Here is a 14874-nt window from a genome sequence, read left to right as displayed (position 1 = left end):
ATTCTGACCTGTCCTTTCAGCCCCAAATCCAGTCTTTATCAAAAGCTTGTAGACTTCACCTCAGTAACATCTTTAAAATATGCCCCTTTTTCACTATTGAAACCACTACAGTATGATACTCGTTCACTCCCTTGTTATCTCTCCCCTTGACAATTGCAACTCTCTCCTCATAGGCCTACCTTTCCATAGGCTATCCTATCTTCAGTCTATCATTAATGCTGTTTCCAGATTAATCTACCTTACCAACCGCTCAATGTCTGCCACCCCATTCTGCCAATCTCTACACTGGCTTCTGATTGCCCAGCGAATTAAATTCAAAGTACTAACCACAACATACAAAGCCATTCACAACTCTGCCCCCAGCTACATCACCATCTTCTCTCCAAATATCACCCAAACCATCCTCTCGGCTCCTCTCAAGACCTCCTGCTTTCATGCCCCCTTGTCTACTCCTCCCATGCTCATCTCCAGGACTTGTCCAGAGCTTCTCCCATCCTCTGGAACTCTCTGCCTCCTTCTGGACAGCTATCTCCTACTCTGGCTGCTTTCAAGCAATCCCTGAAAACACATCTCTTCAGGGAAGCCTATCATACCTCCAACTAAACTTTTACTACTTCCATCAGCTCATTCCGCACAGTTACGACCATTTGTACCACCTGTCCCACCCTATTAGATGCACTGTTACTATAATAATGCCATTGGCAGGGAAGGGGTTAACCCTGTGGGTGATCAAGGGGTTAAATGTGAGCCTAGGGGAGTGATTCTAACTGTGGGGTGGGCGTGGCTTCTGAGATGACCATAGAGACATGTGATCCTATATAGCAGTATCACATGGGCTCTGTGATCATCCCAGGGAGAAGGACGGTCGGCTGTGTTTACAACAGCCGACCGTCTTTCTCTCTCAGCGGGGAACAATCGCGGGTGTCAGGCATCAATTTGAGCCGCCTGACACACGCATCGGCTTCCCCGCTGACGAACGGGGGCGGGAGCGCACTGGCGGCGGCGCACGCTCACCCCCTAGACTCCTGAGAGTGAGCGCCGTACATGTACGGCGATTCGCGCAGGAGCAGCTGCCTACCGCAGTACATCTGGGGCGGGCGGGCGTAAAGGAGTTAAATTGTAAAGTGCTGTGTAAACTGTTGGATTCCATATAAATGGTCTATAAAAAAATCTTGCATAATAATAATTACCATTTCTATAACTGGATAAGTGTTCAGTTCTAGCATTTACAATTCCTGTACACTCCTTTATTTGCACCCTAGAGAATGTACTGTCCGTTAACAATATTTTGATTTGGGCTATGCAAACAGCAGTGTATTGGGAGCAGTTAAAGTGTGTCTATAGCCCCAACTTTGATGTTTAGAGTTGGGGAGGGTTAGAACTTGTTCCCACTTTCTGTTCTGGGAACATTTTACTAAAGAGCAATTTGGAGAAATTTGCAACAGGAAAACAGACAGCAAAAAATACTGAAAAGGGGGTTTAGCCTTCCCCTGCTTAATGTAAAACATCATTTTTACTTGTCTGTGTTGTTTTTGGAGAGCTTCCTTCACTTCTTTTCTAGTGAAAAAGTTGTGCCCGGGACAGGGAAATCCCACTAACGAAACTCCAGACTGCAGTATTAAATCAAATCCTTCCCAATTGTATATAAATCTAATAAAGTGCTGAAAGTGATAGGTAGATGCATCTGTCTGTGTATGAGAATCATTTTACTTACCTTGTCACACAGTTTCTTCTCTATAGATCAACAAAAATACATTCTCAAATTTCAGATGGGCGAACAACCATCCCCATAAATCTAAGAATGTCAGCTTCCTCAACCTGCTCTTATACCAATATCGAATCTGTCCAGCAGTACTTCTTAAACTGTTCAAACTCTTCTATCAGAAATGTACATATGGGGAAAGTGAAAGAAAGAAACAGGTAATCCAATGTATTACTTTATAGAGTCCATGAGAACCTTCTGTCCATGGGATGGCCTCTAAGGAGGAAGAGGCAGAGTCCAGATTGACCCAGGAGGAGCTGCATCTTTGGAAAAAAGACAAAAACATATAGCATAATACAGTATAAAAAAACAAAGATATTTGAAAAGGCAAAACATTGACTGAAGTTCACATCTTTCTCTACTTGGCGTTTGAGGAAGAATTTTTGAAGCAGTTGAGCCCAAGGTTGTGGCCCAAGGCTGAGATCGGAGATTCCAAACAAATATTAAAATCAGGTGCACATGAAAATGGCAGTTCTCATAAAAATGCATATTCTGTTATGTTAATTTTAGGGTATTGAAGAGTCTAGTTTTTTTTCCTATAAAAATAACAAATATGTCATATTTACCTACTCTGTTGCAGTGGATTTGCAACAGGCCCCTATTCTATGATCCTGGCCTCTCCCTCCTTTTCAGTGCCCCCACAGCAAGCAACTTGAAATGGGGGCACCGAGCTGAGTCATGGCTCCCTGTGTCCATTCAGACATGGAGCCCTACCCCTGGCCCTGTTCCCTCTTTCTCCTGATTGTCTAGCTGATTTTGATTGACAGTCAATGACGCCGCTGCTGTGTCTCAGCCAATCAGGAGGGAGAATCTCAGCTGGCTGAGACACTTGTGGACATCACTGGATAGAGAGGGGGCTCAGGTAAGTTTTAGGGGGGCCAAGGGGGGCTGCTGCACACAGAAGGTTTTTTGTCTTAATGCATAGAATGCATGAAAATAAAAAAAACATTCTAACTTTACAACTCCTTTAGAATGCATAGCATGTCTACCTTATTCTGTTGCTCAAATATAGAATATGTTACATTTCTTTCAATCCTTGAATTTGCTGTTTAAAGGAAACTCTTGTTTTATGCATACATATATCTGTATACCATCTATATGTATGAAAGTAGGCACACAGAGGTCTTCTCAAAAGAGTATACGGCAAAACCTTGGTTTAAGAGTAACTTGGTTTGAGAGCGCTTTGCAAGACAAGCAAATTTTTTAAATAAATTGTGACTTGATATACAAGTAGCGTCATGTATAAAAAAGAAGAGAGGAGCCTCTAAAGTGTAGCAATATGGTTAAATTTAATGAAGGTTCAATATTTAGCAACTCACATGGTTGATGATTAAAACAGGCACATCTAAGTATGCAGGCATCTGGGGTAAAGCTGTCCTCATAGACCATCCTCTGCACAGCCATCTTCATCATCCCTTCCCTGCTGCACGAGTCATTCAAAGCCTCACTTTCAGATCACTCTACTGCAGGCTATTCTTCCCGGTCACGATTGCAGACTGACAGTGGTGAGAGTCGGTGGTTCAGAAGACGGTCTATGTGGACAGCTTTACCCCGGATGCCTCCATGCTTATATGTGCCTATTTTAATCATCAACCATGTGAGTTGCTAAATGTTGAACCTTCATTAAATGTAACCATATTGCTACACTTAGAGGCTCCTCTCATCTCTCTTATATTCTGTAGCTCTGCTAGATTTTGCTTCTAATCCCCTTGGGAAGGCTGCATATTGCGGATGGACATTGTATGGGTACACATTGCTATAATCTTTGTATATAGACTATAAACTGGATAAAAAGGACTTGTGGAACTAATCATCTGAGTTTCCATTATTTCTTATGGGGAAATTTGCTTTGATATAAGAGTGCTTTGGATTACAAGCATGTCTCCAGAACTAATTATGCTCGCAATCCAAGGTTTTACTGTACTTTTAAAATGGTTGGTTTATTATACAAACGTTTAGTTGTGTTACAGCATGCCCTTCTCAAGGCTGTAACCTGATAAAACATCAGTGTGTAATAAACCAGCCATTGACTATTATGTTCTTGTGAAAGACCTCCGAGTGCCTACTATACCTTGCTATAGTCATGTGGAGCTCCATGCTTTTCTATTTAGATTGAGTATTGTGTCGCCATTCTCTCTCTCTCGATATATATATTGATATATATGTATATATATATATATATATATATATATATATATGCATATATCTATCTATCTATCTATCTATCTATCTATCTATCTATATATATATATATATATATATATATATATATATATACTCAGTTTTAGAAGTCAGGCGAAAGTGATCCACAGAGGATTACTAGTAGTTATTTTCTACCTTAAGGGTTTTGGTGTTAGACAGGCTGACATCAGAGCAGGTACACTACTGTTGTCATTTGGTAATACAATAGAACGTTGTACCAATGCTGGTCTAGCTATAGACATAAAGAGGCATTTCTCTGGTGAAAAAAAGTCTAACAATAATGTTCCTATAAAATATCATTAGTACTTGATCATTATTACTGATCGGCAGTGATTAAATTTTTTGTGCACTTTCAGCCTGACACACAATGTCTCTGTTTTTCTGTTTTCCATTTTAAGACAAAGAATTGTACAAAATATACATGTGCTATTATTGTACTCAGAAGCATCATTCTGATAATATCTGGTACTGGATGATCTTTTCAGTAGAATAAGAAGTCTGGCAAGTATTTTTTATGTGTTTTGTCTTTGTGTAGCCTTAGGCTATGCTTTGAGCAGATTAGGGAAATATTTAATCTGTCACTTTAATAGCCAGCCTTGTCACAAGTGAGATTTCTTAATTGCGTAGTTATATACTATAGTTTAAAAAAAATAGTGTTTTCGCAAACTTTCAGTCTTCCTGTTATATCTTGGACTAACAACGTCTCCTTTAACATATTTCATGACACCATGATTAGATATATTGATTAATATTTTAGTGTCATCATTTTAGTATACTATTTACTACTTCCCGTAAATCGACGTATCTGTACATTGGCTTGGAGAAGTGGTTGTACAGGGATGATGCCCCCACTCGGCAGTGGGCACTGCGATGCACGGGTCGGCAGCTCCGATTGCCGCCGGGCACCCGCGATTGTTCCCCGCTGAGAGGGAAGAATTGGTCAGCTGTTGTAAACACAGCTGACCGTTCTTCTCTCTGGACTGATCACAGAGCGCCTGTGATCCTTCTATGTAGGATCACAGGTCTTTGTGATCATTTCAAAAGCCCAACCCCCATACAGTTAGAAACACACCCCTAGGCTTAGATTTAACCCCTTGATCACTCACTGTGTTAACCCCCTTCTCTGCCAGTGTCATTATTACAGTAACAATGCATATTTTTAGCACTGATTACTGTAATAATGTCAGTGGTCCCCCCAAAAGTGTCAAAAATGTCAGTTAGGGGTCCAATCTGTCCGCCACAATGTTGCAGTCCTGCTAGAAAATTGCAGATCGCCACCATTACTAGTAAAAAAAATGTAAAAAACTATAAAAATTACATAAATCTTTCCTGTAGTTAGTAGACGCAATAACTTTTGCGCAAACCAATCAAAATACGCTTATTGCAGGTTTTTTTTTTACCAAAAATATGTAGCAGAAAATAAATTGGCCTAAAATGGTAAAAAAAATTAGATTTTTAAATCTTTTACTTTGGGAATGTTATATAGCAGAATGTGAAAAAAACATTGTTTTTAGCTCTTTTTTTGTTTATAGTGCAAAAAGTAAAAATCGTAGAGGTGATCAAATATCACCAAAAGAAAGCTCTATTTGTGGGGAAAAAAGGACATCAATTTTATTTAGGTACAGCTTTGCACGACGGCGCAATTGTCCGTTAAAGTAATGCAGTGCCGAATCACAAAATTCGGTCATTAAGGGGGTAAATCCTTTAGGTCCAAAAGTGGTTAAGTGGTTAAATAAATAGATAAAGTAGAAAGGTTTTTTAGGGTAGGTTTTTGGCTTGTTTACAAAAAATATTTCCTGCAAAGATCAACTCCTGCCTGCACCACTAATTTCTGCTGTAAGGAAGATAAAACTGGATGGGGGGGGGGGGGCAGGGTGAGGAAGGCTGGGGAAACTTGCAAACTTAAAAAAAAAAAAAGATGCTTCATCCAAAATGTTAGACAGAAGCTGAAAGTGAAAGGGTAATTCTTATCTATAAATGTACAAACACATATGAAGCCACACTGCCCCATCAAGGCACCTTTGCAATCATGGCACCTTACTTACAGAGGTGCCTTAAGAACACTTATCTTTTTAATTGATGAAAAATTCTTTAAAGTTTGTTGTGTGTACTTGGCCCACATGTGTGCGCCTTTCATTTTTTGAAGTTTTAAATATATATATATATATATATATATATATATATATATATATATAATTTACAAAGTAAACTACATAGTACTTAGGTGCAATGTAGTAGTTCTTTTTGCTTAACAAAAAAGGAAGAAAGGCAGATTTTTAACCACAAGGGGTGATTTGCTAAAACTGAATAATGCTAAATCTGGTGCAGCCGTGCGTTGTAGTCAATCAGCTTCTAATTTCAGCTCATTCAATTAGGCTTTGACCAAAATAACTGCAAGTTGATTGGTTTCAATGCAGAGCTGCACCAGATTTTGCACTCTCCAGTTTTAGTAAATAACCTCAAAGTGTTTAGTTTAGACAACTCTGCTTTGTAATGTGAATACTGTCAAAGGACAGTAAGGACCAGATGTGAATATGACATAAAACGGTTTGTCATTGAGGTTAGACAGTCATAATACACAGCATATAATGTATGAAGTTATGACTTATGTTACTCAGAGTTGATAAGATTCCAGTAGCACAATCAGATATGACTTTTCCTGATTGGTTACAGTGTATAAATATGCCTAGCATTTCTGTTTTTCTGTTTTATATTCATGTGCCTTGGAGCAAAGTACTAGTGCTATCAAGAGGAAGATATCATCTGGCAGTTTCCATTAGCATGTTTTTCTACCTTGCCAGGCAAAGAATTTGAGGTCACTGAGGAATATTTCTGACAGGTTATGAAGTTATGTAGGACATGACACCACTTGTGCTAAAAGACAGACAATATACCATGTGCCCTATAAATAAATATTCCATAATATTCTTAATAATTAATCTGCAAGGTGTATGTAATATTAATGAAGAGAATAGCAACAAAGATAAAACTAGAAAAAGTTTATAGCAGTACAAATTGTAATCCTATCAGTTCCTTAAGCATTAAAAAAAGTATATGGAATAAGAAGCTACTTATTTTTTTTTTTTTTAAACTGCAACTTTATTAACACATCAGTTATACAAGAAGAGAACACAACACCCTCTGCAAAGGGGATACAAATGCGATCACTGCACCCAATGTGGGCACAAAACAAGCAAGACATGTGAGGTGCGTGTCACAAAAATCTCATAAAACATTTTAACAGGGAATACAAAAAGGGGAAGGGGGGGGGGAAGGGGTAGAGAGAAAAAATCAACGGGAATCAAGTAAGCAAGACAAATATATAAGGATATCCTCAACATGCAATAGCACTGATACAAGGGTCCAAGCAGTAAGGGAAAAATAGGTACCATACCTCACAGGTCAGAAGCTACTTATTTAGTTTTAATGTACATAAAAAGCACTTCATTATCAGGATAAGGTGATTTGTAGTAAAGGGGAACTTTAACTTAAAGAACAAACCAAAGAACAAAAATGTAATATAGTGTGGATTACTGCTCCCTAGATGTGCTGGCTGCATTTCTTTTCTTTTTTCAGGCTTTTTCCTCCTTTTTTTACCAGGTGATCCTCCCAGTAACAAACTTCCAGCCTTAGGGTGACCAGACTCACTCGCAGTAATGCATCTATAGAGAGGTTCAGCATTATCACAATGGGACAGGAAACATTTTAGGACTGGAGAACCACCCCCCCCCCCCACCCTCTCCTAATCTGTAAAACATAGTTGAAAGGTTTTCTGTAGTATACAGAACTGGGAACAATGTAAATAATAATAGTGGAGCACGGTCAGAGGGCACAGGAAGTTATCAACAGTGTTATTTTTTGTACTTACTGAACAGATAAAGCAAAAAAAAATTTCAAGGGTGTATTTAACCACTTTAAGACCGGAAGGATTTGACCCCTTAATGACCAGGACCTATTTGGTGATTCAGCACTGCGTTACTTTAGCGGACAATTGCGCGGTCATGCGACGGTGTACCCAAATAAAATTGATGTTCTTTTTTTCCCACAAATATAGCTTTCTATTGGTGGTATTTGATCACGTGTGTGATTCTTATTTTTTGCGCTATAAACAATTTTGAAAAAAAAAAAACAATATTTTTCACATTCTGCTATATGACATTCTCAAAAAAAAAAAAAAATCTAAATCTAAATTTTTTAATATTGTAGGCCAATTTGTTTTCGGCTACATATTTATGGTAAAAAAAATCGAAATAAGCGTATTTTGATTGGTTTGCGCAAAAGTTATCGCGTCCACTAACTACGGGAAAGATTTATGTCCTTTTTATTGTTTTTTTTTACTAGTAATGGCGGCAATCTGCGATTTTTTGCGGGACTGCGACATTGTGGTGGACGTATCGGACCCCTAACTGACATTTTTGACACTTTTGGGGGTAACAGTGACATTACTACAGTAATCAGTGCTAAAAATATGCACTGTTACTGTAATAATGACACTGGCAGGGAAGGGGTTAACCCTATGGGTGATCAATGGGTTAAATGTGAGCCTAGGGGAGTGATTCTAACTGTGGGGGGGGGGATGTGACTTGTGAAATTACCATAGAGACATCTGATCCTATATAGAAGGATCACATGAGCTCTGTGATTATTTTAGGGAGAAGAACGGTCAGCTGTGTTTACAACAGCCGACCATCCTTCTCTCTCAGCAGGTGTCAGGCAGCAATCTGAGCCGCCTGACCCATGCATCGGCTTCCCTGCTGCCGAATGGAGGCGGGAGCGTGCCGGGGGCAGCGCGCGCTCTCCCCCTAGCTTCTCGTTGGTTTGCGCAGGAGAGCCACCCTGCCGCAGTAAATAGGCAGGGGGTAGTCGGGAAGTGGTTTACAGACTAAAGGGGTTTAACTAAGTTAACATAAATAGTTTTAGAAGTATATATAAATTATGTAGGAGTAATCTATTGAACAAATATCTACTAAGTTGCTTTCAGTGTAAAATAAAGTCCTAAAGATATACTGATTTCCTGAAGGCTCCAGACCAGTTGCTTTGTGATCAATTTAGGAATTTTCATTATTTGGATGTTTTTTGTTTCCCTTTAAACTGACTAACATGAGCATAGCCAGACATTTAGTAAATTATATTACTATGTTCGATCACTGTTTTACTAGAACATAGCATTCACTGGGTCTCTATGGATACAAGGATCCCTTGCTTCCATACAAAATTGGAACAAGTGAAACACAATAAGCTGTTATGAATGCATGATCTCTATTAAGCCTTTTTTTCTTATTACTGTCTGCTTTCAGAGAACGCAAACAAATTAGAAGAAACTGCAAGAGGAGTGCATATTTCCTGTTCTGATGCTTATGATGGCTACTGTAAACACGGCAAATGTGAACATTCTACTAACATGTTGGAACCTTATTGCAGGTATGACTTTCTAAGCAGTGATTTCCTAATAAATTAATCTACTTGACAATACAATTAAAACTCTAGTGAAAAATACATTGCTAAAAGTTATCCCCACAATGTAATTAAAAGAAAACAATAAAAAAATGGGTACCTTTTTCTTTATATAGATTCTAATAATGAATGATGATATTATGGACAGGAATCTCTGACTTGTGTTTTGTATTAAACAAGGTATAGTCTATAACAGGCTACTTTAACTCTGCAGCAATCTTTATCATTCTTCTGTGTGAATGTATGAAACAACATTTAAAGTGTTTGAAACCCTAAAAAAAAAAAAAAAGATATCATGTTCCCTTATAGCAGGTAAACAGCACAGTGCTTGTGCTGTCTAACCTGCCCCTCTGGAAGGTGTAAAAAAAACCTGGCTGATCCTGTCAGATTCTGCCCTCCCCCTTGTAAACTGACCACAGTATATCATGGCTGCTGGTCAGTTTACTTGCCTCCATCATCTGCAGCTCTCCTCTGTGCTCCTTTGTTCTCTCCCCTCTGCCCTCCATGCCTGTCAGCTCGGGAGTGTCTCTGTAAACTACTAAAATTTAAAAAAAATTCCTGCCAGCCCCTCTCTTTCAAGCTTCTATCCTGCACTATGTAATTGTTAGTTAGAAACAAAGCATCTAAATACCTTGTAGTGATGTATCTTCAGGCTGTTCACATCTCTCCAGACCCCTCTGATACTCCAAGGCTACAGCAGAAGGAGCCGAGCAGCCAGCTCAGCAGTCATGTGACTCCAGGCTGACATCAAAGGGAGAGCTCGGCTCCTCCTGCTGTAGCCCTGGATAGGAGTATTGGAGCGGTCAGGTGACTGGCCTGAAGATACATCACAAAAAGGTATTTAGAGGCTTCCATTTTAACAAACAATTACACAGTGCAGGATGACAGCTAAAAATAGGGGGGCTTCATTTTCCAAAAAATTGTGACAAAAAAAATTATAACATCAAAAAACTTGCCATGCCTCGTACTAAATACTTTGGACTGTCTACTTTCCAAAAAGGAGTAATTTTGGAGATACTTGCACTGTTCTGGCATTTTCATGACTCCAGAAATGAGATAGGTCATCAATATATCAGGATTGATAAATTTTCAGATATAGATGTAGCCAAGCTGGAATTAATGTATATATATATATATATTTGGATTGATGTCCGGACAATGTCATGGTGCTTCTTTAAGAGTTATAAGTAGGATTGGCTTCTCCTTAGGAGTGGTCAAACTGGATTATGGGGATGTAGTTCGGAGGAGGGTGTAAACTATGAGATGGACGACTAGCCGAACTACACTCCCAGGGAGCTTTGTGGACCTGCAGAGGATCATGGGAGAGGGTATATACTTGGGGCGTGGCCGAGTGTGCGCTCTCTTGCTTCTGGGACTCGTAGAGTGGAGACCTGAGAGGAAGAGCTGCGGAAGGACTGACCGAGATGGAGGCCCGAGATAGCGGCCTAGAGCGAGCAGAGTCCGTCCTCATCAGTGCAGATGTCGGTAGTCACTGGGAAGTGACTGATCCAAAGAGAGCTGGGAGGACAGCGGGTGGCGCTGAACAAGCGGTCTGAGACAGTGAACGCTGAGAGTCTCCCTGTGACGCAGCATCTGGAGGAGAGACCCTGTCGGTGGATAAGAGGGTCACACGTGGACACTGACATTACACAAGAGTGCCTGGTGACCTTTGTAACAGCAAGTATACCTTTGCACACAGAATACACTGACAGCAGTTAGGATCTTATCAACATCACTATCCTTGGATTACAAAAATCATGTGAAGAGTGATAAAGAGCTCCAACTGCCGGTGAAGAAGTGCAAGGCCTTGCTAGAGTAGAGACTACACTTTCCTTATTTCTTAAAGGGGGCTCCCTGCTATAGGATACAATCCTGCCAGTTAATTTAGACTGATTATTGATCTGAGCAGGTAGAAATAGATTACAGGTTGAGGTTGTTACACCTGGATTATAGGTATTGCAATTATAACTGAAGAACACTATATTCACTCTCACCTAATATATATTATTTGTTTTATATATATTATTTAAACATTAATTTGGTGTCAATCTTCCAAGATTTACCGCTATTTTTGGGGCCTGGAAGAGTGACACCACACTAACAGTTATATAATCATTTTGGTATTTCTTGTATAATTGCTTGCTTTACTTCTTCCAATCTAGTAAACAGTTAAACTGGTCTCTTTTGTGTGGGTGTATCTTTGCAAAACTCTACAGAAAATGACTGAACCTATAATGCCTAGCGGGTCGGTTGTTTTTCAGGGTCCAGGGAGTGCAGAGGATGTTCCTCTAACCAGCAGCCCCCAAGGGGGTCGTGCTACATATGTATATATGTGTATATATATATATATATATATATATATATATATATATATATATATATATATATATATATATATTGTGAGGGATTAGCTCGGTGGCGGGTGTGGATGACCCCTTTGGGGGTGCGTTTTCACAGAGAGATAGCCGAGCAGTGATTGCAAACAACACTTTGATTTATTCATGCAATTTACTTCACACAATTGCAAGCCTCAAAACAGCCAAAATAAAATAAAACAAAATAAATCCTTGCCACTGTGGGCGGCTACCTTCTCACACACTGGAACCTATCTAATGAAGTCTGTCCCCAACCTACTGTTGGGCAGACTTGGCTGGTCATACAGCAGACTCTCAATAGTCCATGTTTTATCTCTTCACACGGCAAACAGTTCATTTAACATGTCCCTTTTCCTCTTCATATGGAACATGTCCCTTTGTTTTCTTTCCACATAGAAAAACAGTCCATGTCCTCACCTTTGAGAAGTCTTCACACTTGTTTACCCTCCTTAGCGCACATCACTTCAGGGGGTCTTCTCCCATGCTCACCAGCTTGTCGGGAGGCACTCATCTGTCTGTCCTCCTCTCCCAGCCCACACGGCGACAGGAGGCAGCAGTCCTTCTCCCAGGCTTCCTCAGCGTTGGGAGGCACACATCCGTCTGTCCTCCTCTCCCAGCCCACACGGCGACAGGAGGCAGCAATCCATAGACTTCCTCTGGACAAATTATAGAGGCCTTCATTTCCTCATTCCGAACAGCTGAAAGCCTTTCAACTTCTTTACACCTTCCTGCTGCCTTTGGCAGCCGACACCCTATAGTAATTAGTGAACTTTCGAAACCAGGTGGAAGTGTAGCTCCTGTCTGTGACTACATTCACAGATTTACCTGACTTCCTGTCACAATATATATATACACAAGTTTGTGGACTCTATAACTTTCCTGCAGACTAAATAAAATACACTGATTTGGTTTATTTTCACCAAAGAAATGTAGCAGAAAATATTTTGGCCTACATTTATGAAGAAAGAGTATTTATTTGAAAACATTTTTGACAGAAACAAAGACAGCCTTTTATAATTTATTTGACAAAAACCCCAGTTGTGATTAAATACCACCAAAAGAAACCTCTATTTGTGTGAAACGAGAGAAATGATAAAAAGGTCATATGACTACAGTGTTGCGTGACCGTGGAATTGTCATTCAAATTGTGACAGCGCTGAAAGCTGAAAATTGGCCTGGGCAAGAAGGGGTAAAAGTGTCCAGTACTGAAGTGGTTAAGTAAATGCTTAGCACCTACGTTAACACAGTACATTAACTACTTAAGCACCACCATACATATACTGCGGAAGGGCGGCCCTTAAGCGCAAAATCACGTACATGTACCTGATTTTGCTTTAATGCTCTAGGGGACGCATGCATGCCAGCGGAGCCCTGCTACCGCTGTGATTAGACAAAGCCGAAGCGAGTCCGCGGGACAGGCGGCCGCGGTCGACGCCAGCCTCTCGCGATTGTCAAGGAGACTGACAGAACAGCCGTCTGCCGATGTAAACAAGGCAGACTGCTGTTCTGTCAGACAGGAAGAGAGAGATTGTGTGTTCCTACTAATCAGGAACACAGATCTCTCTCTTACTTCAGTCAGTCCACTCCCCCTACAGTTAGAAAACATTCCTTAGGACCACAGTTAACCCCTTGATCGCCCCTGATGTTAACCCCTTCCCTGCCAGTGTCATGTATACAGTAACAGTGCATATTATTTAGCACTGATCACTGTATTGGTGTCACTGGTCCTCCAAAAACTCTCACTTAGTGTCAGATTTGTCAGCCGCGAAAAATCGCTGATCGCCGCCATTACTAATAAAAATAGAAAAATAAAAAAGTCCATAAATCTATCCCATAGTTTGTAAACGCTATAACTTTTGTGCAAACCAATTAATATACGCTTTTTGGGATTTTTTTTAATAAAAATATGTAGCAGAATACAAATTGGCCTAAACTGATAAAGAAATTAGATTAAAAATTTTTTTATCGGGAATGTTTTATAGAAGAAAGTAAAAAATATATATATTTTTTTTTTTCAAAATTGTCATTCTTTTTTTAATTATAGCGCAAAAAATATAAAACGCCAGAGGTGATCAAATAGCATCAAAAGAAAGCTCTATTTGTGGGGGGAAAGGCATCAATTTTATTTGGGTACAGAATCGTACGAGTGCACAATTGTCAGGTAAAGCAACACAGTGACGTATAGCAAAAAATGGCCTGGTCATTAAGGGGGTAAAACCTTCCGAGGCTGAAGTGGCTAAACCTACTGTTTATAGAATAATGACAAGACAACTTTAAATATAGGTTTGTGGATGTTTGTCATGATTGCCATCAGCTTAAAACTGATTGCACGTTATTCATCTCATGGCACACAAACTGGTATTGATCATATCTTTGTTCTTAATCCTACCTTTAAATAGTTTTGTTCAGTTTGGCCAATATCTATAGTTATGATGTTCTCATCAATTTCCCTAAAATGTCAGATCCATTTGATTTTTAAATGAATTGCTTTTATACATAAAAGCAATATACGATGGGGATGAGAAAGATAATAAATACTAAGAAGTGAAGCGGGAGCCCAATAGGCTGCATTTCCTTCTAAGGCTGTTACAGATCTCTTGAGATGCATCTATATTCATCTTTAATTTATTAAACAGATTAAAGCATGTTACAGAAACTTACAATCGAAATGTAGAAACTCCTTCTCCTCTCCCCTTCTCTTTAGCTAATGTGCGAATTTTGTCAATAATAAGGATAAAATACAAATCTTGAGATCTAACTACAGATCCTATAAAGACATTGAATTAGTTTAATTTTATTTTCTGATACATTTTAAGTAAATACTTGAACATGCTTAAAATAGTAAATATGCATAAAGAACTATATCTGAAATTTTAATAATTAGAATGTGTCAGAATGAATAGGGCCAAACAGCATCACAAAAGCCCACCACAAAAGATTTTATTCTTATTCCAAAGGGATTCACTTTTAACTTGTTAGAAGGTGTGAGCAACGTTAACCAATTTTGTTTTGCTGAAATTCCAGATTTTTAGATGAAATTTCAAACTCTGCAACATTTATGCAATTCAGTGGGGAAGACAA

At 39.3% G+C, this 14874-nt stretch overlaps 1 protein-coding gene across 4 annotated transcripts in view; it reads left to right on the top strand.

The window, feature by feature from the left end:
• TMEFF2 (transmembrane protein with EGF like and two follistatin like domains 2) overlaps window positions 1-14874 on the top strand; it is a 915272-nt gene that overhangs the window by 816803 nt on the left and 83595 nt on the right. For all 4 annotated transcript variants that reach the window (XM_082261208.1, XM_082261209.1, XM_082261210.1 and 1 more), the window contains one exon: window positions 9262-9385. In XM_082261208.1, coding sequence (XP_082117334.1) covers window positions 9262-9385 — 124 coding nt within the window. The remainder of the gene's footprint in view (window positions 1-9261; window positions 9386-14874) is intronic.

Source organism: Pelophylax lessonae (assembly GCF_965119305.1).
Source record: "Pelophylax lessonae genome assembly, chromosome: 6".
Taxonomy (NCBI): Eukaryota; Metazoa; Chordata; class Amphibia; order Anura; family Ranidae; genus Pelophylax; species Pelophylax lessonae.
The sequence above is the reverse complement of the archived record's forward strand: the minus strand, read 5'-3'. Positions and strand labels throughout refer to the sequence as shown.